General features: G+C 37.6%; 1 protein-coding gene across 1 annotated transcript in view; it reads left to right on the top strand.

Moving 5' to 3' along the window:
- Sycp1 (synaptonemal complex protein 1) overlaps positions 1 to 25,209 on the top strand; it is a 114,705-nt gene that overhangs the window by 59,665 nt on the left and 29,831 nt on the right. The window contains exons 23-29 of the mRNA XM_070006408.1: positions 2,661 to 2,723; positions 2,872 to 2,934; positions 9,706 to 9,822; positions 10,280 to 10,390; positions 13,107 to 13,199; positions 14,788 to 14,862; positions 22,118 to 22,177. Coding sequence (XP_069862509.1) covers positions 2,661 to 2,723; positions 2,872 to 2,934; positions 9,706 to 9,822; positions 10,280 to 10,390; positions 13,107 to 13,199; positions 14,788 to 14,862; positions 22,118 to 22,177 — 582 coding nt within the window. The remainder of the gene's footprint in view (positions 1 to 2,660; positions 2,724 to 2,871; positions 2,935 to 9,705; positions 9,823 to 10,279; positions 10,391 to 13,106; positions 13,200 to 14,787; positions 14,863 to 22,117; positions 22,178 to 25,209) is intronic.

The raw sequence follows: 25,209 nt of genomic DNA on the forward strand, positions 1-25,209 counted from the left end.
GCCCGGACTGGCTTTGAACCATGATCATCAGATCTCAGCCTCCTGAGTAGCTTGGATTTCAGGCATGAGCCACTGGCGCCTGGCCAATTAAATATTTTTTTAAGGGCAAACTTGGCAGTAGAAAAATAGTTATTGGAAGGGGTAAAAAGTTTGACAAGAAATGCAATCACTACCTTACTTATGTAATTGTAACCCCTCTGTACATCACCTTGACAATAAAAAAAAATTTAAGTAGTTACCAACTTCAACTCTTTCTTCTTCTTTTTTTTTTTCCTAGTCCTGGGCTTGATGAACTCAAGGCCTGGATGCTGTCTCTGAGCTTCTTTTTGCTCAAGGCTAGCACTCTACCATTTGAGCCACAATATTACTTCTGGCCTTTTCTGTTTATGTGGTACTGAAGAATCAAACCCAGGACTTCAGGCATGCTAGGCAAGCACTCTACCACTAAGCCACATTCCCAGCCCTCAACTTTAACTCTTAAGGGAAATAAATTTTGATGCTCTGAAGAATAGAGGACTAAATACAGGCAACATTGTGCTCGCTCTGGCGAAGTAATACTTGGATGATATATCAGAGTTTTATTTTTTGTCCATGGAACTTAAATTAGTGAGCATTTGTTTGACTTGCTTGCTCATGACTGGTGCTTTATCACTTGAGCCATGTCTCCTCCAACCTGGCTTTTGTTTTGTATGGTTAATTGGAGATGAAGTCTCAAGGACTTTTCCACCCAAGGTGGCATTGAACCTTGATCCTCCAGGATCTCAGCCTCCTGAGCAGCCAGGATTATTGGGTGTGAATCATCAGCACCAGAGTCAAAGTGATATTCTTTAAATTTGTGCAATAGTTATTTGATAAGATGAATAAATAATTGATTTTTCTGTGCATTAACTTTTAAATTTTACTTAAATTTTGTATTGGTAGAAATTCCAAATAGCTCCTTTTCAAATCAGTTTACTTGTCTTTTACGGTCCCCTTAGTTACAAGTCTTTAATTTCTTCAAATATATTAATTATATCTACATTATATTCTGTATCTGGTAATTCTGATACCTGATATCTTTTCAGGTCTAATTCTATTGTCTGTCCATTCTTCTAGCTTTTACCACTTGAGCCTTATTTTTGCTATTTTTCTGAGCCCTTGGAATTTTGTATATAGGAATTCCTTTAAGACTGTGTTGAAGTTTATATCCTCTCTGAAAGTTTTCCTTGTGAGCACTTTTTCTTTTTCCTTTTTTTTTGGTCGATTGTGGGGCTTGAACTCTGGGCCTGAGCACTGTCCTTCAGATCAAGGTGAGCATGCTTCCACTTGAGCCACAGTGCCACTTCTGGTTTTCTGAGTGGTTTATTAGAGATAAGAGTCTCCTGCCCCGACTGGCTTTGAACTGTGATCTTCAGATCTCAGCCTCTTGAGTAGCTAGGATTACAGGTGTGAGCCACTGGTACCCGGCTAGGACTGTTTCTTTTGAAGGTTCTGTATAAGATTGAATTCTTCATTTGCTTTTGCATTCGTCATTGGTTTTGCCTTGGATAGGTTCAAGCTTTAGTGTTAGCCCAAGCCTTCTAGTCTCACTTTACAGTGGTAATTGAAAAGAAACAGATTCCTTGCTTTCTTGCCTTTAAAAAAATATTTTCATTAGATAGATAATTCTGAATCTGAGTGGATTTTCTTTTTTTTTAATATTACTTCTTTTTTTTAATTTTTTATTTTTTGTGAACATACTGTACAGAGGGGCTGAGTGGCTTTTCTACGAAAATGAAAATACTGTTTTAAAAATTTAAAAACACACTCTTGCCTTCTAATACGTTTGTATTAGTCAAGTGGGTATGAAAACATTATATATAATTATATGTATAATTATATATATAACTATGAAAACATATAATTATATATATTATATATAACATTATATATATAATATATATAATGTTTTCATACCCATATATATATATATATATATATATATATATATATAGAGAGAGAGAGAGAGAGAGAGAGAGAGAGAGAGAGAGAGAGAGAGATTTCTTCCCTAGTTTGTTTTTGAATTGTCTAAAAGAGACCTTGTTGGCTTGGGATAGGTAAGTCACTTGCTTCTGAGCACATAGGTACACATTGTAATCTAAGCACTGGAGAGACTGAGGTAGGAACATATTGAGTTCCAGGCCAGCTTGAGCTAGCTACATAGTGAGACTTACACTGTCTTTAAAAAAATACTTGAAAAAAAGAAACAATAGTGTCGCTTAATTCAGTGTTTTAGAATTTTAGGTGAGGGCTGGGAAGGTGGCTCAGTAGTAGAGCGCTTGCCTTGCATGCATGAGGCCCTGGGTTCGATTCCTCAGCACCACATAAGCAAAAAGAAAAAAGCCAGAAGTGGCACTGTGGCTCAAGTGGTAGAGCACTAGCCTTGAGCTGAAGAGCTGAGGGACAGCGCCCAGGCCCAGAGTTCAGGCGCCATGATTGGAACCAAAAAAAAAAAAAAAATCCAAAATTTTAATTTCAAATTTGTGTTAGAATATTTATTAAGATAATTTTTACAGTAATGGAATTCTTTAACAGCATGATGTTTGAAGTGAGCCTGTCTTATTTTATGTAATATTAGTATGAAATTGCTCATTTTGACTGAAATATTGAATAAAATTCAGTAATTTCTTATAATTTTTCAGTATAACAATTTAAGAAAACAAGTTGAATCTAAAACAAAGTGTGTTGAAGAACTTCATCAGGAGGTATGTTTATAAATATTCTCAAAAACCTGTATTTTCACTATAGATTTAGAGAATAATGCTTTCATTTCCATTAGTAATTTAATTCTGTATCAGTAACACTATAGGAATCACTTTAGAACTAAATGTGATTATTTTAAACTTTTAACAGAATAAGATGTTGAAAAAAAAGAGTACAGCAGAAAGCAAGCAGCTGAACACTTATGAAATAAAGGTACTGGACATTTTTATTTTAAATGCTAATATATATATGAAAATGTATCATGTAACAGTTACTTTCAGTGATTATTTGTTTGGATTGAGGGTATTAATACTGTAATATTGTAATAGAAAGCCTATCTGTGATTTTGCTGGATTAGAATCATCTTGTCAACTTAAAAGTAATCCTAGTTACTCAGGAAGCTGGAATCTGAGGATCTTGGTTTAAAGTCAGCCTAAGCAGGAAGTTCCTGAGACTCTTATCCCCAATTAACTACCAAAAGTGGAGCTGTGGCTCAAGTGGGAGAACACTAGCCTTGAGCACAAAAGACTCAGGGACAGTGTCCAGACATAAGTTTCAGGACTGGCACCAAAAAGAAAAGAGTATGTACATTCTTTATTGGATGTGTAGTGTATTTTTGCTCATACGATGCAAAGTGTGATTTAATAAACTTGGGGAGGAACTTGGAGTCTAAATTAGATAACCATGGTGGTGTATGCCTAGAATCCCAGTTTCTCAGGAGTCAAGAGTAGGAGGATTACAGTCTGAGGCCAGCCAAAGCAGAAGCATGAGACTCTATATGAAAAAAAAAACTCCAAAAAGCAGAAGGGTTGTGTATCAGGTGACCCATCAACTTTGTAGAAAACAAAGCCCTAGAATTTCGCTTATGATGCCTAAGCTGTATTTTCCCTAACTCTTTAAATGATTGCCACTTAATACTAATCTTCAAGCAGTTTGGAGTCTTAAGTGGCAACCTTGCACTTGCTTGACTGGCACTCTACCACTTCAACCATGTCTCCAGTCTGAAAGCAGTAAATTTTTGTTGTTGTTCTTCAACTCCTCCACCAACCTTTTTATTTTTGAGGGGTAATGTGACGACTTCTCACGATTTCTGCACTATTTAGTGTTCTAACAAATACTGCTCACAGATTTTTCTCTATAATCTTTTTTTTTTTTTTTTTTGCCGGTCATGGGGCCTGAACTCTGGGCCTGGGCGCTGTCCCTCAGCTCTTCAGCTCAAGGCTATTGCTCTACCACTGGAGCCACAGCACCACTTCCGGCTTTTTCTGTTTATGTGGTGCTGAGGAATCGAACCCAGGGCCTCATGCTTGCAAGGCATGCACTCTACTGCTGAGCTGCCTTCCCAGCCCTTTTCTCTACAATCTTACCATCTTGTTGTTGTTGTCAGTCACAGGGCTGGAACTCAGGGCCTGAGCACTATCCCTGGGCAAAAATTCAAGGCTAGCTCTACCATAACACCACATCCCATTTTCTGATAGTTACTTGGAGATAATGAGTCTCACAGACTTTCCTGCCCTGGCTGGCTTTGAACCATGATTCACAGCTCTCAGCCTCCTGAGTAGCTAGGATTATAGGTGATTATAGCCACTGGTGCCCCACTTTCATCAATTCTTACTATTTTTTTTTCATTTAACACAAATTTTAACGAGATTCTAAGAACCCTAACCCTAACCCTAACCCTTTTACAATTTTTTTTTGTTTTTACAAATGGATGTGAGTGACATCTCATTATAGTTTTGATTTGCAATGGTTAGTGAGTGATATTAAGCATGCTTTGATGTGTTTTTGGCCACTTGTGTATCTTCCTTGGAAATTGTGCCATTAAATCCTTTCTCTTTTAATCAAGCAGATTGATTTTCCTTTTCTTTCTTTCTTTTTTTGCCTTTGCTTATTTTTAAATGCTCATCTCTTCTATTATTGTTTTAATAATTAATGAAATATTATGGATATGTGTAATTTGTCAAATAATGTTATTAGTGTTTTCTATTTATATGTATATTGTTTTTCTTTTCTTTCGTGTGTGTGTGTGTGTGTATGTGTGTGCGTGTGTGCGTGTGTGCGTGTGCATGCGCATGCATGCCAGTCTTGAGGCTTGAACTCAGGACCTGGGTGCTGTCCCTGAGGTTTTCTGTTGTTGTTGTTGTTGTTTTATACTCAAGGCTACTAGCACTCTACCACTTGAGCCATAACTCCACTCCCAATGTTTTTTAGTTAATTCTAGATAAGAGTCTCACAGACTTTCCTGCCCACATTGGCTTCAACCATGATCCTTAAACTCCTGAGCAGTTAGGGTTACAGCTGTGAGCCATTGGTGCCCAATTGCCTATTCCCTCCCTCCCTCCTTCCCTCCCTCCCTCCTTTCCTTCCTTCCTTCCTCCCTTTCTCGCTTTCTTTCTTGCTTTCTCACTTTCTCATTTCTTGCTTTGACTGGTACTCTAATTTGATACCTGCTGCTTTCACTCATTGACCAGCACTCTACCAACTGAGCCTTGTCTCTAAACCCCTATTGATTTTCTTAATGGTGCCTTTTGATACATAGATCTTTCAAATTCTAATGGACTAATTGATCAGATTTTTATGAATATTGTAAATTTTGCTATAAGAAATCTTTACTGACCTCATGAAGATACTGGTTTCTTTTTTTTGGGGGGGGGGTCAGGTCGTGGGGCCTGAACTCTGGGCCTGAGCACTGTCCCTCAGCTCTTCAGCTCAAGGCTAGCACTCTACCACTTGAGCCACAGCGCCACTTCCGGCTTTTTTTTTCTTTTTGCTTATGTGGTGCTGAGGAATCGAACCCAGGGCCTCAGGCATGCAAGGCAAGCGCTCTACCACTGAGCCAACTTCCCAGCCCTAGATACAGTTTCTTTTGAAGATTTTAAAGCCAGGCACTGGTGGTTCATACTTGTAATCCTAGCCATGCTGGAGGCTGAGATATAAGGATCATGGTTCTGCCAGGGCAGAAAAGCCCATGAGACTCTCATCTCCAATTAACTACTTAGAAAAAGCCTTAGATATTGGCTGCCAGTGGCTCACGCCTGTAATCCTAGATACTCAGAGGCTGAGTGAGATAGGAGGATCATGGTTCAAAGCCAGCCCTAACAGGAAAGTCATGAGACTCTTATCTCCAATTAACCACCAGAAAACTGGAAGTGGCACTATGGCTCAAGTGATAGAGTGTGTTTGCCTTAAGCTGAAGAGCTAAAGAGCTGAGGGTCAGCCCCATGACTGACCAAAAAAAAAAAAAAAAAGCCCTCAAAGTGGTATTGTGGCTCAAGTGAGAGTGCCTGCCTTGAGCACAAAGAGGCTCAAGGACAGCACGTAGGCCCAGAGTTCAAGCCCTGGGATCTGCAAAAAAAAAAAAAAAAAAAAAAAAATGAATTTAAAATTTAAGATTTTATAGTTAAAATTAATTTTAAATATGCTTAGGTATCTGAAAACAAAATGTATCTTATGGTGGTTGGCTTGCGTGTTCCATTAGCAAGAATACTTATATTATTTTTGTATGCTTTTTAATTCTTTTTTTTTATATTTCATGATATTATATTAAATGATACATTTAATGGCAAAAGACCACTTAGTTGTTTCCTAAGTTTACAATCAATAAAAATTATCCAGATTAGCCAAGGAAAAAAGCTGAAAGCAAAAGAGTGTCAAATGAAACAAACAATAATAAATAATGAAGAGTTTTGCATAGTAGTATTGATAACAGATAAAACTGATCAATTCATGGCAGGAATAAAAAATGACTACAAAATAAGTGATAGAAATAAGTTGTTAAAGAAAATCAATTTGTACTTTAAAAACCTTTGAGGAGAAATGAATAAAATCTCCAACTCTCACTGGCTTGAGTGGCAAATGCCCTCAGCATTTAAGGAGGAAATGCTCTCATTTCTTAATTCTGTGTTTTTAAATGTCTTTTTCTTATATTTTGTTAGTTACTTAATCGAGATGTGTTGAAATACAAATGATTTTTGTGGGTTCCTATTTTTGTGGGTTTGTCAGTTTCCTATTTTAAGGCTACATGAATGAGTGATAATTACTTACGAATTATAAAGCTTTTTTTTTTTTGGTTGTGGCTCTTGAACTCTGGGCTGGGTGCTGTCCCTGCGCTCTTTAGCTCAAAACCAGTGCTCTACCACTTGAGTCACAGCGCCACTTCCAATTTTCTGGTGGTTAATTGGAGATAAGAGTCTCATGGAGGGGCTGGGAAGGTGGCTCAGTGGTAGAGTGCTTGCCTTGCATGCCTGAGGCCCTGGGTTCAATTCCTCAGCACCACATAAGCAAAAAGAAAAAAGCCGGAAGTGGCGCTGTGGCTCAAGTGTGGTAGAGTGCTAGCCTTGAGCTGAAGAGCTGAGGGACAGTTCCCAGGCCCAGAGTTCAGGCCCCACGACCGGATCCCCCCCTTCCCCCCTACAAAAAAAAGAGTCTCATGGACTTCCCTGCCTGGGCAGGAAACTGCAGTCCTCAGATCTCAGCCTCCTGAGTAGCTAGGATTACAGGTGTTAGCCACTGGCACTCAGCTTCTTAAATAATTTCTGGGACCCAGAAATTTCAATCTTAAATATATGTTATAGGGAAATTCTATATATTTGCCCCAGGAAATGTTTGGATGAACACTTAGGGAAATTCTATATATTTGCCCCAGGAAATGTTTGGATGAACACTTAAAGTATTAAGTATATATAATAAATACATAAATAAATTGTACTATATTCATATTATGGAACACTACAACCAGAAAAAAAGGAGTGAACTTTATTGACATAAATAACTGAATATGCTGTTGAATATAGAAAGACCAAAAATACACATGCTGTGAAAACATTTGTTTGAAGTTCAAAACAAGTATTACTTGCAGGTAGATATTTGTGCAATAAAACTAGAAGAACAGAAAATAGTGAATATTTATAAATAATTAAGATGTAAAATTTTGAGGAGAGAAGGGTAAATAATAAAGAGGGTCACTCAGCACCTTTATCAATATTGGTAATATTCTGTGCCTTAAAGTTATTGGATAATTCATAGATACACAATACAACCCGTTTTACTGTGAAATCACTTAGCTTCTCTCTTTCAGTTCCTGTCCCTGCTATATATATTTCTCCCCAGTTCTAATTTATCCCTAAGATAAAAGTTAATTTGGAGAGTAGATGCTAATTCAGGACCCTCCTTTCTCTCTTTAATAATTAATGTTTTTGGTTTTTATTTTGCTAGTCCTGGAGTTTGAACTCTGGGTTTGGATGTTGTCCCTAATCTCCTTTTGCTCAAGGTTAGCACTCTACCACTTCTGGCCTTTTCTGTGATTAATTGAAGATAAGAGTCTCACAGACTTACCTGTCAAAGCTGGCTTTGAACCATGATCCTCAGATCTCACCCTCCTGAGCAGCTAGGATTATAGGCATGAGCAATCAATGCCCAGCTTATAATCACTGTTTTTGAAGCATAGTTATACAACTTAGTGATATTTATGCACAAAATATGCAGAAGTAATATGCTTTTTCTTAGAAGGTGTGCGTTTTAGCAGGGTGCTGGTGGCTCATGCCTGTAATCCTAGCTACTCAGGAGGCTCAGATTGCTGTTTGAAGCCAGCCTGGGCAGAAAAGTCCCCATGAGACCTTTATTCCCAATTAACCATTCAAAAACTGGAAGTGGCACTGTGGCTCAAAGTGAGAGTGCTAGCCTTTAGTAAAAAGAGCTCAGGGATAGTGCCCAGACTCTCAGTTCAAGCCCCAGAACCAACCAAAAAAAAAAAAAAAGAGGAAAAAGTGTGGCTTTTCTATCCATTTGATCAGTTAATTATGGTCATAAGACATATGGAACTGGTTCTAACCAATTTAAATGCTGTTAAGTTCAATAAAAATAAGTTTGCATTTGCTTACTTTATATTGCATGTCAAGACTTTTAAATACATATTCTAAGGGATGAGCTAGGCTTTGTGAAAAATGAAGCACATCTCACTTTGAGAAATTACTATGAATAAGTGACATTTGAAAATTAAGAAAATTTGGGCCAGTCCCATGGTTTCCCTTATTTGCAATAACTAGTATATGTTGGAGACAAGCAGAAACGGTCAGATAAGTTGATGTTAGGCAAAATGAACCCCAAGATAAGGACTCAAATGTTTTTTCTTTCTTGCTATTGTTTCTAACATATTTATAAGATATCTCTATGTCCCTTCCCCACAGTGTAACCCGTTTTCACTGTATTTGATGTTGGTATAATTTGTGAAGGAGAAGGGAAAAAACAAATTGTTTAAATAGGGATACATGGGGCTGAGAAGGTGCTCAGTGGTAGAGTGCTTGCCTTGCATGCATGAGGCCCTGGGTTCGATTCCCCAGTACCACATAAGCAAAAAAGAAAAAAATCTGTAAGTGACGCTGTGGCTCAAGTGGTAGAGCACTAGCCTTGAGCTGAAGAGCTGAGGGACAGCGCCCAGGCCCAGAGTTCAGGCCCCACGACCGGACCCCTAAAAAAAAATAGGGATACAGGCGTACCCATTGCAACAATGAGATGTACAAGACGTTATGTCGAAAAACAAACTTTACAACTTTGGTGAGGGGGGGAGATGAGAAGGGATGGGAAGGGGAAACAAAGGAGGAGGCAACAATGCTTGATAAGAAATGTACTCATTAGGGCTGGGAAGGTGGCTCAGTGGTAGAGCACATGCCTTGCATGCCTGAGGCCCTGGGTTCGATTCCTCAGCACCACATAAGCAAAAAGAAAAAAGCCAGAAGTGGCGCTGTGGCTCAAGTGGTAGAGCGCTAGCCTTGAGCTGAAGAGCTGAGGGACAGCGCCCAGGAACAGAGTTCAGGCCCCATGACCGGACCTCCCCCCCCAAAAAAAGAAATGTACTCATTATCTTGCCCACGTAATTGTGTGGTATTTTCACAATAAAAAAATTCAGAAAATTACAAAATGAATATGGAATACGTTCAAGTGATCCACAACATGCACTAACATTCATGTTTTTTTTTTTATTTAAAGATCAGTAAATTAGAGTTAGAAGTGGAAAGTTCAAAACAAAAATTTGCAGAAATGACTAACAAGTACCAAAAAGAAATTGAAGACAAAAAGAAGTCAGAAGAAAATCTTTTGGGAGAGGTGGGTTCTAAACTTATTCTATGAACTGAGGGCATAGCTCAAGTGAGGACACTCCTCCATGAAGTTGTGGACTTAGTCTTCACAAAAAAAGAACTTATTTATTATACTAAAATACTAGACTGGATGTTTGTCAACATTTAAGGAAGAAGATAATAAAAGTTGTTTTGAAATTGCAATTTAGAAAAGTTTTAACAAATTTGTTTTTTATAGAAGATAAAACTATCATTCTAAAAATTTAAATATTTAGTAGCATAATATGGGAAATGCTAAGTGTTTATAATTTCACTAGATAAAACACCCTAAAATAAATTGAAACTGTTGAATTTTTACTTTTTTTTTTTCTAATTTTTTGACGTTTGACTTTTGTGTAAGTAGAGCACATGCTTTTTACTTTTGGTTTCAATTTTCTTTTTGTGCATCAATTTATTATTAACTTCTTTACTTGTGTATTTGATAGGTTGAGAAGGCAAAAGTAACAGCTGCTGAAGCAGTAAAATTACAGAAAGAAATTGATATACGATGTCAACATAAAATTGCAGAAATGGTAGCACTTATGGAAAAACATAAGGTAGGTAATATTAAAAACTATAAATTCAAAATAATGTTCTGATTTATCAGAGGAAATTATTCTCCATATAACCATGACTATTTTGTGTGTGCATGTGTATGTGCCAGAGCTGGAGCTTGAACTCAAGAATCTTGTACTGTCATTGGACTTTCTTGTTCAAGGTGGATGTTCTACCACTTGAGCCACACCTGAAGTATGACTTTTTGGTGATTAATTGGAGATGGAATCTCAGACTTTTCCGCCCAGGCTGCCCTTAAATGTGATCAACCAGATCTAAGTTTCCTTAGTAGCTAGGATTACAGGCATGAATTACTAGTGCAAATCTCAATAGTGATTAGTTAGAATCCTTCTGATCTCTATTTCTCTAAGTTTAGATCTTAACCATTGAGTTTGGGTATCACTTTATTGAATAAATTTCTCTCTCTCTTTTTTTTTTTTTTTTTTTTTTGCCAGTTCTAAGGCTTGCACTCAGGGCCTGAGCACTGTCCCTGAGCCTCTTTTGCTCAAGGTTAGCACTCTACCACTTGAGACACAGTGCCATTTCCGGCTTTTTATGTGGTACTGAGGAATTGAAACAGTTTTGTGCATGCTATGCAAGCATTCTGCCACTAAGCCACATTCTCAGCCTGTAAGTTTCTCTTTAACACCAGTAGTAGATAGAAGTAATATTTTTTTATTCTTCTGATACCAGCTTGAACTCAGGGGACCTGGGTACTATTCCTTAGCTTTTTTACCTAAGACTGGTGCTTTACTATTTCCAGGGTTTTTTTTTGTTTTGTTTTTTTTTTTTTTGGGTCCGGTTGTGGGGCCTGATCTCTGGACCTGGGTGCTGTCCCTCAGCTCTTCAGCTCAAGGCTAGCACTCTACCACTTGAGCCACAGCACTACTTTTGGCTTTTTTCTTTTTGCTTATGTGGTGCTGAGGAATTGAACCCAGGGCCTCAGGCATGCAAGGCAAGCACTCTACCACTGAGCCACCTTCCCAGCCCCCTATTTCCAGATTTTTGTTTCTTGTTTTTTTTTTTTTTTTTTTGCTGTGGTTACTTGGAGATACGATTCTCATGGTCTTCTTGCCTAGGTTGGCTTCAAACCATCATCCTTAGATGTTGGCCTCTTAAGAAGTTAGTGTTACAGATGTTGAGCCATCAGCATGTGGAAGAACTAATCATTCTTTCATGAAGTTTTCTAGTTCTCCTACACTTCTTTTAGGGGGCAACAATGGGACAATGGGGTTTGCTCTCAGAGCGTTTATGTGCTCTACTACTTAAGCTACTCTTTAACAGTTTAGTTATTTTTTAGGTAGAGTTGGATTTTTGATGTTTTTTGTCTGTGAATGTCCTCTGGTTTTTATTGTCATTTATAAAAATTCTTTTAGGAAAGTAACCCTAATTTCCCTCAAGATTTGGAGAGGAAGTATGTTATACCAATTTATTCATTTATAAAAAAATTGCTAAATGTAACATTCTTTCTTTTTTTTCTTTTTCTTTTTTATGTCGGTTGTGGGGCTTGAACTCTGGGCTTGGGTGCTGTCCCTATGCTCTTTAACTCAAGGCGAGTGCTCTACCGTTTGAGCCACAGTGCCACTTTTGGTTTTCTGGTGATTTATTGGAGATAAGAGTCTCATGGACTTTCTTGCCCAGGCTGGCTTTGAACCTGATCCTCAGATCTCAGCCTCCTGAGTATAAGATTACAGGCGTGAGCCCTAGCACCCAGATTAAATGTAACATTCTTTTTTTGGGGGGGGGGGTCTGGTCGTGGGGCCTGAACTCTGGGCCTGGGCACTGTCCCTTAGCTCTTCAGCTCAAGGCTAGCACTCTACCACTTGAGCCACAGCGCCACTTCCAGCTTTTTTCTTTTTTTTGCTTATGTGGTGCTGAGGAATTGAACTCAGGGCCTCATGCATGCAAGGCAAGTGCTCTGCCACTGAGCCACCTTCCCAGCCCCGAATGTAACATTCTTATGAGGCAAATGCTAAGCAATTTAAGAAATAATTTAAACAATATCATAAACTAATAGATTACATATTTTAGTCCAGTACAATTTTTAATCCATATTGATACACAATTGTCTTGCCTTTGGTTGTGGTTACCTCTTTAAGACAGCTGGAAAGTCTTTCTGACTTGACTCTAATAGTTTTTAATAATAATGATAAAATTTTCTAGTTTTATCTGGTATTTTCTATCCCAAATTTGGAATCAAACACTTTCCTAAGAAGTCCTGTGTTTCTCATACATATGTATGTATATATGTATGTATATATATAAAGAAATATATATACATATTTCTTAAATTTTTTATTTTTTTATTTTTTAAACAACAAAAGGTTTAAAGCAAAACTTGTCACAAAAGAGAGAAGTAGTGCCAGCCATTGTCTCAGGTGACCTTTTATAACCCTCAAGGTTTTGAGGATATTGCTGCCTCATAAGGTAGCTGTCCATCTCTTATATTTTTTAAATGAAGAAATTCAATGTTTCCAATTGAAAAGAGGTAATTTCTTGTTCTTTCATTAGGTTGTTTCCAAGATGGTGGTTTATCTTTCACTGTTTAAGTTACTTAAATGAAAAAATATATAATTCAGAAACTAAAATACATATACATGTATGTAATATACATACACACAATATATAAACATCCTTTTCTTCAAGTATTAGAATACCAGTATTAAGACATAAACTATATATAAACTATATATACCTAAAATGTTTTCTTTAATACAGCACCAATATGATAAGATGGTTGAAGAAAGAGACTCAGAATTAGGACTATATAAAAGCAGAGAACAAGAACAGTCATCAGTGAAAACATCTTTGGTGAGACACAGAGCAAAATATAAGTAAAACCCAATTTTTAGAATATTAGCATGGCTGATAGTAAAGGACATTATGTAAAATACATCTTAAGCTACGGTATTACATCAGAAAAACACTAATAGAACTTCTTATTAAGTGTTTTTCAATTTTCTGAAACTGAGGAACAAGTTCTTTCCAACTGAAACCTAATAAAGTCCAGTTAACAAGTAAATTTGAAGCTTTGATGGTTAGGAAAGGAGAACAAGATAGATTTGGAGAAGAGGAGGAGAGATATTCATACATTAAGTCCTTTAAGAAAACCTAAGCTGGATGCTGGTGGCTCACTGGCTCACCCCTATAATCCTAGCTCACCGGCTCACAACTCAGGAGGTTGATATCTGAGGATCATGGTTCAAAGCCAGACTAGGCAGGAATTTCGTCCCTGAGACTCTTATCTCCAACCACCAGAAAACTGGAAGTGGTGCTGAGGCTCAAGTGATAGAACACTAACCTTGAGCTGAAGACCTCAGGGACAGTGCACAGGCTCAGAGTTCAAGCCCCATGACTGACAAAAAAAAGAGAAAACCTTAAAAAACTTAATTTTTTTTTTTGGTCAGTTGTGGGGCTTGATTGAACTCAGGGCCTGGGTGCTGTCCCCGAGGTCTTCAGCTCAAGGTGAGCGCTATACCACTTGAGCCACAGTGCCGCTACGAGTTTTCTGGTGGTTTATTGAAGATAAGAGTCTCACGGACTTTCCTGCCCAGGTTGGCTTTGACCTTCAATCCTCAGATCTCAGCCTCCTGAGTAGCTAGGATTACAGGTGTGAGCCATGGGTGCCTTGCTTAAAAACTGAATTTTTAAGTTAAGTCTACTTATGTTCAGTTAGCAACCTTTTATATCTATAAATGTTATTTTTATTTAAATTTATTTTTCAGTACTGGGGTTTGAACTACAAGCCTTGGGCTTGTTAGGCTGGTTCTACTTTTGAGACATGCCTTCAGCACTGTTTTACTTTAGTTATTTTTCAGGTAGAGTCTTACATCTATCCCTATCCATTCCCCCAACCCCCAGGGCTGATTTGTGACTACAGTCTTCCAGCCTATAGCCTGCCACATAGCTGAGATCCCAGGCACTGCTCCACTGTGCCCAGTTCATTGATTGAAATGTGGTCTTGTTCTTCTCCCATATTGGCCTTCAGCTACCAACTTCCTGATCTTTCCTTGTCAAGTAGTTGTGATTTTACATGTGAGCCCTCATACTTGATGTAGATTTTTTTTTTTTTTGTGGGTCCAGTTGTGGGGCCTGAACTCTGTGCCTGGGCGCTGTCCCTCAGCTCTTCAGCTCAAGGCTAGCACTCTACCACTTGAGCCACAGCGCCACTTCCGGCTTTTTGCTTATGTGGTGCTGAGGAATCAAACCCAGGGCCTCAGGCATGCAAGGCAAGTGCTCTACCACTGAGCCACCTTCCCAGCCCTTGATGTAGATTTTTAAAAGATGTTTTCTGAGTGGATGTATGTCTTTATTGATCTAAATTTCCTTGAAGCACTAATTTATACTTTAATTGTCTTAAGGAACAATAAGGAAACCCTTCATGTTTCTTTTTCTTCAGGAGAATGAGCTGTCTAATATAAAAGATGAACTTCTGTCCATGAAGAAGCAACTTGAAATAGAAAGAGAAGAAAAAGTAAGTATTGTGACATTATAATTAAAATAATTGTATTTGGTGCAACTATTCATTTAAAATGTGTTCATATTACAAAATAATTTGATAAATTTTGAGAATGAAAAATAGACCATTCCCTATTTGCTTTTTAAAAAATATGTATTTAGAGCATTATTTCATTTTTTTAAAAAGCTAAACACATATGAGATTATACACTTTTTTTTTCTGGTACTGGTTGCTTGAACTTGGGGCCTGGGTGCTGTCCCTGAGCTGTTTTGGTGAAGGCTAGCACTCTAATACTTGAGCCACAGATCAACTTCTAGCTTTTTGTGATTAGTTAAGAGTAGTTAAGAGTCTCTTTGACTTTTCCTGCTCAGGCTAGCTTTGAATTGTGATCCTCAGGTCTCAGTCTCATGAGTGGCTAACATGATAGGCCTGAGCCACTGGTGCCTGTCTCATGCTTTTTTGTGTGTGTGTGTGCCAGTACTGAGGCTTGAAATCAGGCTTATGTCCTCCAGCTTTTTTGCTGAAGGCCAATTTGAGCCACAGCTCCACTTTTAGCTTTTTGGTGGTTAGTTGGAGATGAGTCTCATGGACCTTCCTGGCTTGCTTAGAACCATGATCTTCAGCTCTCAGCCTCCTGAGTGGCAAGGATTAGAAGTATGAGGGCACATACACTTTTAAGATTAAAAGTGCAAGGCTGCGGGCTTGGCTTTACTACTTAGTACAATACCAATTTATGAAATGTAAAGTCCAATAGTGACAAAAATGCCTTTAAATCTAATATGGCTAAGAAGTATTATTTCACATATTAAAATGTTCATATGTTTAGTGTGTTTCTTAGCTATTCAAGGTTTATGTTTGTAACATTTTGCAGTTTGCAAAGTGAATGACTCACACTGCGAAATAACCAGTTTTCTTTTTGCTTTCTGTATGGCAGGTACTGTGCTGTGTGCCCTACTTGTGTCTAATTTTACCCTAAAATAACTTATTATTGTCTTCATCTTTACAGAAGTTAGACTATTTATTCAAGATAAAATAGAAAATAGAATGACAGGGCTGGGAAGGTGGCTCAGTGGTAGAGCGCTTGCCTTGCATGCCTGAGGCCCTGGGTTCAATTCCTCAGCACCATACAAGAAAAAAGAAAAAAGCTGCAAGTGGCGCTGTGGCTCAAGTGGTAGAGCACTAGCCTTGACAGTTCCCGGGCCCAGAGTTCAGGCCCCATGACCAGATCCCCCCCCAAAAAAGAAAATAGAATGACAACTGTTTCTTTAGTCACTCTATGACAGCCTACATATCAGAATTTCAGTTTCAAGGCTATGGATTTACTAACTTTGGTTTTTGCACTTAATTTCTTTCATCCTCTCCATCTGTGGAAAATTTCATCTTTTATTTTACAAATATGAGCTTATTGTAAAGTATTTTTATAATTTTTTCTTAAAATTATTTCACTCTATATTTCCATTATATTACAAGCTTTTCAAAGGCTAGATTATGTGTTATCTTTGTTTATCTTTTATCCAAGCCAAAGATTTTGAAATTTTGATGTTTTCAGTAAATTTCAAGAAATTACTAAATTGCTTTCTCTTCACCTATTATAATAACATACATGACCTTTATCCTGCTGTTTCAGTGGAGGAATTATTATTATTTTTGGGGGGGTCTGGTTGTTGGCCTGAACTCTGGGCCTGGGCACTGTCCCTCAGCTCTTCAGCTCAAGGCTTGCGCTCTACCACTTGAGCCACAGCATCACTTCTGGCTTTTTTTTCTGCTTATGTGGTGCTCAGGAATTGAACCCAGGGCCTCATGCATGCAAGGCAAGTGCTCTACCACTGAGCCACTTTCCCAGCCCCTCAGTGGAGGAATTATTGTGTCTTTTTATGTTCTGATTACACACTGAGCAACCTTTAATTTTTACTCTTTAATTAACACAAATAAGACTTCTACCATTGAAAATATTTTAAAATCACTACCTGTGCTTTAAGCACTCTTTTGGGATTAGCTTTTTTCACTCATGATTGCTTGGAAATTTCTGTGTGTTATCATTTCATTACCAAGCATTATTATGATATGGATATACCTACCACTGCTAATTTAAGTGTTCATGTAATGAAAGACATCTGGTTGTTTCTTGTTTTGAGCTGTTAAGAACAAAACAGCTATGAACATTTATGTGTGCAGGTCTTAGTGTGGCTTAGAGTACAGGTCTTTTGGTCGTGGGACTTGAACTCTGGGCTTAGGCTCTGTCCCTCAGCTCTTCAGCTCAAGGAGAGTGCTCTACCACTTGAGACACAGCGCCACTTCCGATTTTCTAGTGGTTTATTGGAGATAAGAGTCCCACGGACTTTTCTTGCCAGGGCTGGCTTTGAACTTTGATCCTCAGATCCCAGCCTCCTGAGTAGCTAGGATTACAGGCGTGAGCCACCAGCGCCCAGCTGAATGTAACTTTTTATCTCTCTGAAATAATAGCCAGTGATTGTAGTTGGTAAGTTGCATGGTAGTGTTAGATTCGTTTTATAAGAAACTGCCAAATTCATTTCCAAGTGATGGTACCATTTTACGTTCCCAGCAGCAGTATATAAGTGATATAGTTTCTCTTTGTACTTGTCAGAAATCTAATGATGTTATAGCTGTTTGTTTTCCCCCAATGCCTACTTATTATCTACTTACCCTGTTTTAGGAAATACGTGTTTATATATCTTATCCATTCTTTAACTAAATTTTTTTCTACTTTGAATTTTGAGGATTCTATTTTAGGGAATACTGGTGTTTGTACTCTGGGCCTTATGCTTGCTAGACAGGTGCTGTAATACCTGAGCCATGCCCTCAGCTCTTTTTGCTTTGGTTCTTTTTCAAATAAAGCCTTGGGCTTGCTTGGCACTCAGTGCTTCTATTATGATTCTCAAATAGCTGGAATGACAGGTATGCAGCACTAAACACAACTTTTATTGGTTGAGATGGAGGTAGGTTTTATGATCCTCTTTTTTCCATGACTTTAGCTGGGGAGAAAGATGGTAACCATTGTCTGGAGAGGGCCTTCTTGGGATATCCTTCAGAGAGGAGGAATGTCATGCTTTAACATAGTGAACAGCAGAAGGGCAAAGAGACAGAAGGGGTCCATGTACACCCTGTTGTTAATGTCATTTATTCTACCTACAATAGGTTAGCCTTTACTGACACTTTGATCTTCCAGAGATGCCATCTGTTAACTCTGCCACTATAACCAAATTGTGAGTTTGGGAGAGAGCAGATACTCAAATCAACATTGGACAAATGGTTTAAAAATATAGTAGTTTTAATTATCTACAGTTTCACTTATCCATAGTCACATGTGGTCCAAAAATATTAAATAGAAAAATTCCAGAAATAATGAGTAACAATTACTAATAATTTATGTGTTTAAAGTTCCGCATCACTGGAATAGTATACTGGAATCTCATGGTATACCCATTTTTTAAAATCTTTTGTCTATTTGCTTCAGTCAGTGTCAATTGATAGTTGTATTGTGACCATTTTGTTTTGTATATTCCCATGTATTTTATTTTTAATTCTTCATTGACTTCAGTTGAGTGACTTTCTGCTATTAACAAAGTTATTATGAGCTGGGAATATGACTTAGTGGTAGAGTGCTTACCTAACATGCATGAAGCATTGGGTTCAATTCCTCTGTACCATATAAACAGAAAAAGACACAAGTGAAGCTGTAGCTCAAGTGGTAGAGTACTAGCTTTGAGCAAAAGAAGCTGAGGGACAGTGCCTAAGCTCTGAGTTCAAGCCCCAGGGCTGTCCAAAAAAAGTTATTATATTAGTAATTATAGTTACCGATGTGATATATATTTTGTTTTGAGCTGTTCTTGTATTTCTGGAATAAACCCCATTTGATCATTATATATTTTTTAAAATATGGTATTAGATTTTTTTTTTTGTCGGTCATGGGTCTTGAACTCTGGGCTTGGGCACTGTCCCCAAGCTCTTCAGCTCAAGACTAGCACTCTACCACTTGAGTCACAGTGCCACTTCCACTTTTCTGGTGCTTAATTGGAGATAAGAGTTTCATGGACTTTTCTGCCTGGGCTGGCTTTGAACTGTGATCCTAGATCTTAGCCTCTTTAGTAGCTAGGATTACAGATGTGAGCCATTAGTACCTGGCTTGCTAATTCTTTTGGAGATAGAATCGAGTGAATTTCTGCCTAGACTGGCTTTGAAATCTTCCAGATTTTAGCCTCCTGAGTAGCTTGGATTACAGGCATGAGTCACCAGTATCTGTCTTTACTAGTTAACTTTATATTTTGAAATAATATATTATCACTTCCTCCTACTTCATCTTTTCCCCATCAAGATATAATTTGGCATTTATTTTACTATATAATATAGTCAAGATTTATAAAAATATGTATTCCATTTTTAACCATGATTACTGTCTGTTTAACTTGATACTCATATTTACATTTAATATTTATGTTTAATGTATAGTTTTTTAGTTGTTAATTTTGATCTCAGTTAATATGATAATTACCATTTTTACCTATATACTATGAAGTAGCTTACCAGATGACACCTAGTTAACTTCGAGTTAAAATATATTGACTTCCTTACAGTTTCATAGTTTGATTTCCTTTCCCTTCCTTTGTCATTTTCCTTCCACTCCTTTTCCTCTTTCTTTTCTCCTTTCTTTTCCCTTTTACTTTCCCTACCCTTCCTTCTTCCCTTCCCTTCTTCCCTGCCCTTTCCCCTTTCCTTTTCTTCTCTTTTGTTTTCATTTTCCTTTCCCTTTCCTTCTTGACATGCTAAGGCTTGAACCTAAAGCCTCTCCCACACTAGGCAAATGCTCTTTGAGGAGGGTCTTTGCCTAGTGATTGAAGTTTATTTACTATCTTGATATGAACAGCAAGTTTCAAGGTTTTCTAGTTGATCATTCCAACTGTCTAATCTCTCTATGGTCAGAAACACAGTGAGGATATGTCACTTGCTGAATTTACTTATTCAAACTGTTTATCAGTATCTAAAGAAATGACCACAGTTTTTAGGTTTTGGTAAGCTCATGAAAAATAGACAGATTAAATGTTGTTTGTCACCCAGCTCTGCTCTTCTTTCACTTTTAACTGGTAAGAAATAAGCATAACATTATAGATCTCTAAGAATCAGTATTTAGGGCTGGGAGGGTGGCTCAGTGGTAGAGTGCTTGCCTTGCATGCCTGAGGCCCTGGGTTCGATTCCTTAGCACCACGTAAGCAAAAAGAAAAAAGCTGGAAGTGGTGCTGTGGCTCAAGTGGTAAAGCACTAGCCTTGAGCTGAAGAGCTGAGGGACAGCGCCCAAGCCCAGAGTTCAGGCCCCACGACCGGACCCCCCCCAAAAAAAGAATCAGTATTTGCTAAAACAATTTTTAATAATTCATGAGTCTCAATATTTTTGTTCTCAATATACACATTCTAGGAAGGATGTGATAATGGTGAGTTATTGCAAGAGTTTGTCCATAAAGACCCCTAGGCTTTCTTTTTATTTATAGTCTGAAACTTGATCGCAGGGATGTTGTTCTCTCCTCTGGTGGCTCAAGTTCATCTCTCTTTGCCAAGCCATGCCGTAGGTACATTTTATATATTCAGATTATATACAAACTTTAGTGATACCTATTTCTGAAACTAAGAGCTCTTGATCTATTTGCCTGATACCTTTCCTATCAGCAAAAGATAAAGAGATGGGCATTTATAGAAGATGGTTTCTTCCCTCTAGAAACCAAGACATTCTGAGAGTTAATGAAATATTGCGCGTTTAGTAAATACACTGTCCTAGAAGACAGCATTCCAGCCCAGTAGGGTTGAGTTGATCCTAGTTTTCATAACCAAATATCAACCATTAGTGGATGACAGTATACATAATACTAACAGCAATACATATATTAAGTCAGTTTATTGCCAGCTTCTTTTTTTGATTAGTTGAGTTCTTTGGTTACTAGCAGTATTGTAGGAGAAGTACTTTGTATACACTGAAAATAGATATAGACATATAGGCATTATGAGAAAACAGACATTTTAAAAAATGGTACTGAGGTTTGAACTTAGGCCCTTGTCCTTGAAAGGCAGGACTTCTACCATTTAAGCCATGCCTCCAGTCCTGGCAACATAAATTTGATTATTTGAAGTTCTTGGAAAATGTTCCTTCTCTGAAACGTTTTATGGGTTGCTACTGGGGCTAAAAGTGTTCTACTGATGATTGTCATATTACATGCATATTCCATTTTCATTTCTGTAGGTCAGGCTTAAATTTTCTTTTTTCTTATTGAATAAATCCTGTAGTTTAGTATATAATAACACTTGCTCCTCTGACTAAGTTTTCTTTGATTTTTATTTAGATTGTTTCTGTATACACACTATTCTTCAGTAAAAGTTCATTTTATAAATAAGCTGAGAGTCAGCATTTAAGATACTTAATCTTACAGATAACACACTAGAAAACAGAATAATAAAAAATAATTAAAACCAAATAACTGAAGAATGGAGATATGAAGGTTGGGTGAATATAGTATTAATATTCAATGTATATATGTGGAAGTGGAACCTTGTACCTTTGGGGAATGTGTGGGATTGGCAGAGATGGGGCAGAATGATGGAAGGGAGATAATGATCAAGATGCATTGTACTCATGAAATTACACATGGAATTGAAACCCCTTGTACAACTACTTAAAATAACTAAAAAATTTCTATAAAAAGGAACTTTTTTTTTATTATTTTAGAAGATTGAGACAGATACTTTTTTGGGGGGGGGTTCATGGGACTTGAAACTTAAAATGTGGGTGCTGTCTCTCTACCACTTTAACTACATCTCTACTTCTGGTTTTTTTGGTGGTTAATTGGAGATAAGAGTCTCATAGAGGGGCTGGGAAGGTGGCTCAGTGGTAGAGTGCTTGCCTTGCATGCCTGAGGCCCTGGGTTCGATTCCTCAGCACCACATAAGCAAAAAGAAAAAAGCCGGAAGTGGCGCTGTGGCTCAAGTGGTAGAGTGCTAGCCTTGAGCTGAAGAGCTATGGGACAGCGCCCAGGCCCAGAGTTCAGGCCCCACGACTGGACCCAAAAAAAAGAGTCTCATAGACTTTTCTGCCTGGGCTGGCTTCAAACATGATCCTCAGATTTCATCTTCCAGAATACCTAGGATTTATAGCTGTGAGCCAAAGGCTAATTGCTTTTTTAAAAATATTTAATAGAAAAGATTTTAGTATGAAGATTAGTTATTTATTATTATAATAATGATGATTTTGTATGTGTTAAATATTTAATAGGAAAAACTGAAAAGAGATGCCAAAGAAAATATAGTCATTCCAAAAGAAAAAGTAGACAAGGTAAGAGTTTTATGTAATTTTGTTCTTATGATAACAAATTTACTTTATGACATTTACTTAGAAATATTTTAGTTTGTAAATAAGAAGATAACATATATAATTTTACTTCTTAAATTACTTCACACTGTTGATTAATTCTAAAACATTAGGCAGAATTTTCAAAACTCTTTGTCCTTTAGAGATGATTTTAGTCTTTATAATTCTTTCTACAGTATCATCTTTTCTCTCTCTCTCTTTTTTTTTTTTTTTTGTCAGTCGTGGGGGCTGAACTCTGGGTCTAGGCACTGTCCTTCAGCTCTTCAGCTCAAGGCTAGTGCCCTACCACTTGAGCCACAGCGCCACTTCTGGCTTTTTCTGCTTATATGGTGCTGAGGAATTGAACCCAGGGCCTCATGCTTGCAAGGAAAGCACTCTACCACTGAGCCAACTTCCAAGCCCGTATCATCTTAAATTAGGTACATACTCCTATGTATTCCCTCTGAGAAGTTTCTCTATGTAAAGGTAATATACTTTGATTAAAAATTCTGATGCAGCCGAGCACTGGTGACTCATGCCTGTAATCCTAGCTACTCAGGAGGCTGAGATCTGAGGATCAAGGTTCAAAGCCAGCCCAAGCAGGAAAGACCGTGAAACTCCTATCTCCAATAAACCACTAGAAAACTGGAAGTGGTGCTGTAGCTCAAGTGGTAGAGCGCTTGCCTTGAGCTGAAGAGCTGAGGAACAGCATCCAGACCCAGAGTTCAAGTCCAATGACTGACAAAAAAAAAAAAAATTCTGATGCTGCTGGGTGCTGGTGGCTCACATCTGTAATCCTAGCTACTTGGGAAGCTGAAATCTGAGGATCATGGTTCAAATCCAGCTGAGGCAGGAAAGTCTGTGAGACTCTTATCTCTAATAAACTACTCAGAAAACTGGAAGTGGTACGCTGGCTCAAGTGGTAGAGTTCTAGCCTTGAGCTGAAGAGCTGAGGGACAGTGCCCAGGCCCAGAGTTCAAGCCCCATGACCCACAAAAAAAAAAAAAAAAAATCTGATGCTGGCTGAGGATATAGTATTTGTAGAGCATTATCTAACACACACACACAGGCCCTAGGTTTGACCTTCAGCACTTCCAAAAATAATCTAAAGTTTATATTTAGACTTCTACCACAGACTTGAGCCACAGTGCCACTTCGGGTTTTCTGGTGATTAACTGGAGATAAGAGTCTAATGGGCTTTCCTGCCTGGGCTGGCTTTGAATTGCAATCCTCAGATCTCAGCTTCCTGAGTAGCTAGGATTACAGGTGTGAGTCACCAGCGCCTGGCTTCTATTTTGAGTTTTTGTTTACTGTGGGTGTTCTATCACTTGAGAAATACCTTCAGTCTTAATTTGAGTTTTGAGAATACTGAATAAATGAATTTTGTTTTCCTGTTTCAATTCTGAACTGACTGAGATGAAAGATTCTCAAAACAATATTTATTGTTGATAACCAATATTGGATAATGTGGTTTATAGCCAATAACAAGATAACCTGTATCCTACTGTGGACTGAAATCAGGACCTTACATGTGCTAGAAGACTTTCTTAAATCCTAAAATACTAAATTAGACAGATTTACCTATTCTGTCATAAGTAGACCTTGACCTGAGATAGACCTACCTTCATGATAGCCTGTTGTTGTAAATTTATGGATAAAGAAACAGGGCAGATAACTGCTCTCTCTTGTATTTAAGAGGAGGAATAAGAAAGGGACTGTACTATCTGTATTTGTCTGGTGTTTCCTTCAAGTTTTACCAGTCACTTGAAGTCATTATGTCTCCCTAAGGAAGCAGTGAAAAGTTAGGAATGTTATCCTAGTGGATCATGGAAAGAAAACATGGAAGAAAGCTCCAGATATGGGAAGAAGAGTATGCTTCAGACTCTATAACGATTTGATAAGACAGGATTTTTGAAGAAGAATTGTAATTTGACCAATATTTTGAAAATAAGTACAAATTATAGTCTTCTCAGTCCCCACACATGTTATTATGATTATAATTAAACTGAAAGTGAGAATCAGCATGGTTTTGGGAACAGCTCACTTGTTAGGCCCAGTTTTGTAACATTTCATTTTAAAGACAGAAGAAGGATGTATTGAACCTATTAGAGAATATTTAGTGCTTTCTTTTCTCAGACACAACACTAAGATACTTGAAAACATTGTATTTGAAGAAATTATCATCATAATAAAATAAACCAACAGGACTATAGTCTTAGTGACTGATAAAGATAAGTAAATTGTTTAAACACTAATATTCTTTTATAAATGTAGACTCTATTAGAGATGTTTTAGTTCATATATAATTCTATAATAAATATAACAAAAAATCTTTGTGTTTGTTATAAGACATTATCTGCTGTCTATATTATCTGGGATGTTTGGATAATATATGTGTTTAAACAATACCGGTTGCTCATGCCTGTAATCCTAGCTACTCAGGAGGCTGAGATAGGAGGATCATGGTTCAAAGCTAGCCCAGGCAAGAAAGTCCATGAGACTCTTATCTCCAATAAACCACCAGAAAACCGGAAGTGGTGCTGTGGCTCAAGTGGTAGAGCACCCACCCACAACTGACAAATACACAACAAAACAAAACCAAAGACATGAAATACAACTAGGTCGCTTTTAGCTACACTACTGAAATATCACAGTCATTATATAATAGTCATCAAATTTATCAAGTGTTTATGACTTGGGATAAGTTACTTCTTCATGCCTCAGTTTTCTGAAATAAGAGCATGATGATACTAAAGTCCATGAGATAGTTTTTGTTTAAAAGTTCTGTGTATATTTATGACTGGTAGTATAACATTCATAAAATATAATTTGAAAGGGAAGATGTGTTTCCATGATGGCTATAATTATGTAAAGGGATAAGTATTCTCCAGTGTGGGATGAGAAGGGCCCTATTAGGCCATCAGGTAAATGTCAGTTCCCTGACATAACCACAAGATGGTGATACAGCAACTTTAAATTGCCATTCTCAGGCCTACAGTTGGAACCTTCAGCTTGTC

The sequence above is a fragment of the Dipodomys merriami genome, unplaced genomic scaffold (genome assembly GCF_024711535.1).
Source record: "Dipodomys merriami isolate MVZ:Mamm:240054 unplaced genomic scaffold, mDipMer1.0.p SCAF_7, whole genome shotgun sequence".
NCBI lineage: Eukaryota > Metazoa > Chordata > Mammalia > Rodentia > Heteromyidae > Dipodomys > Dipodomys merriami.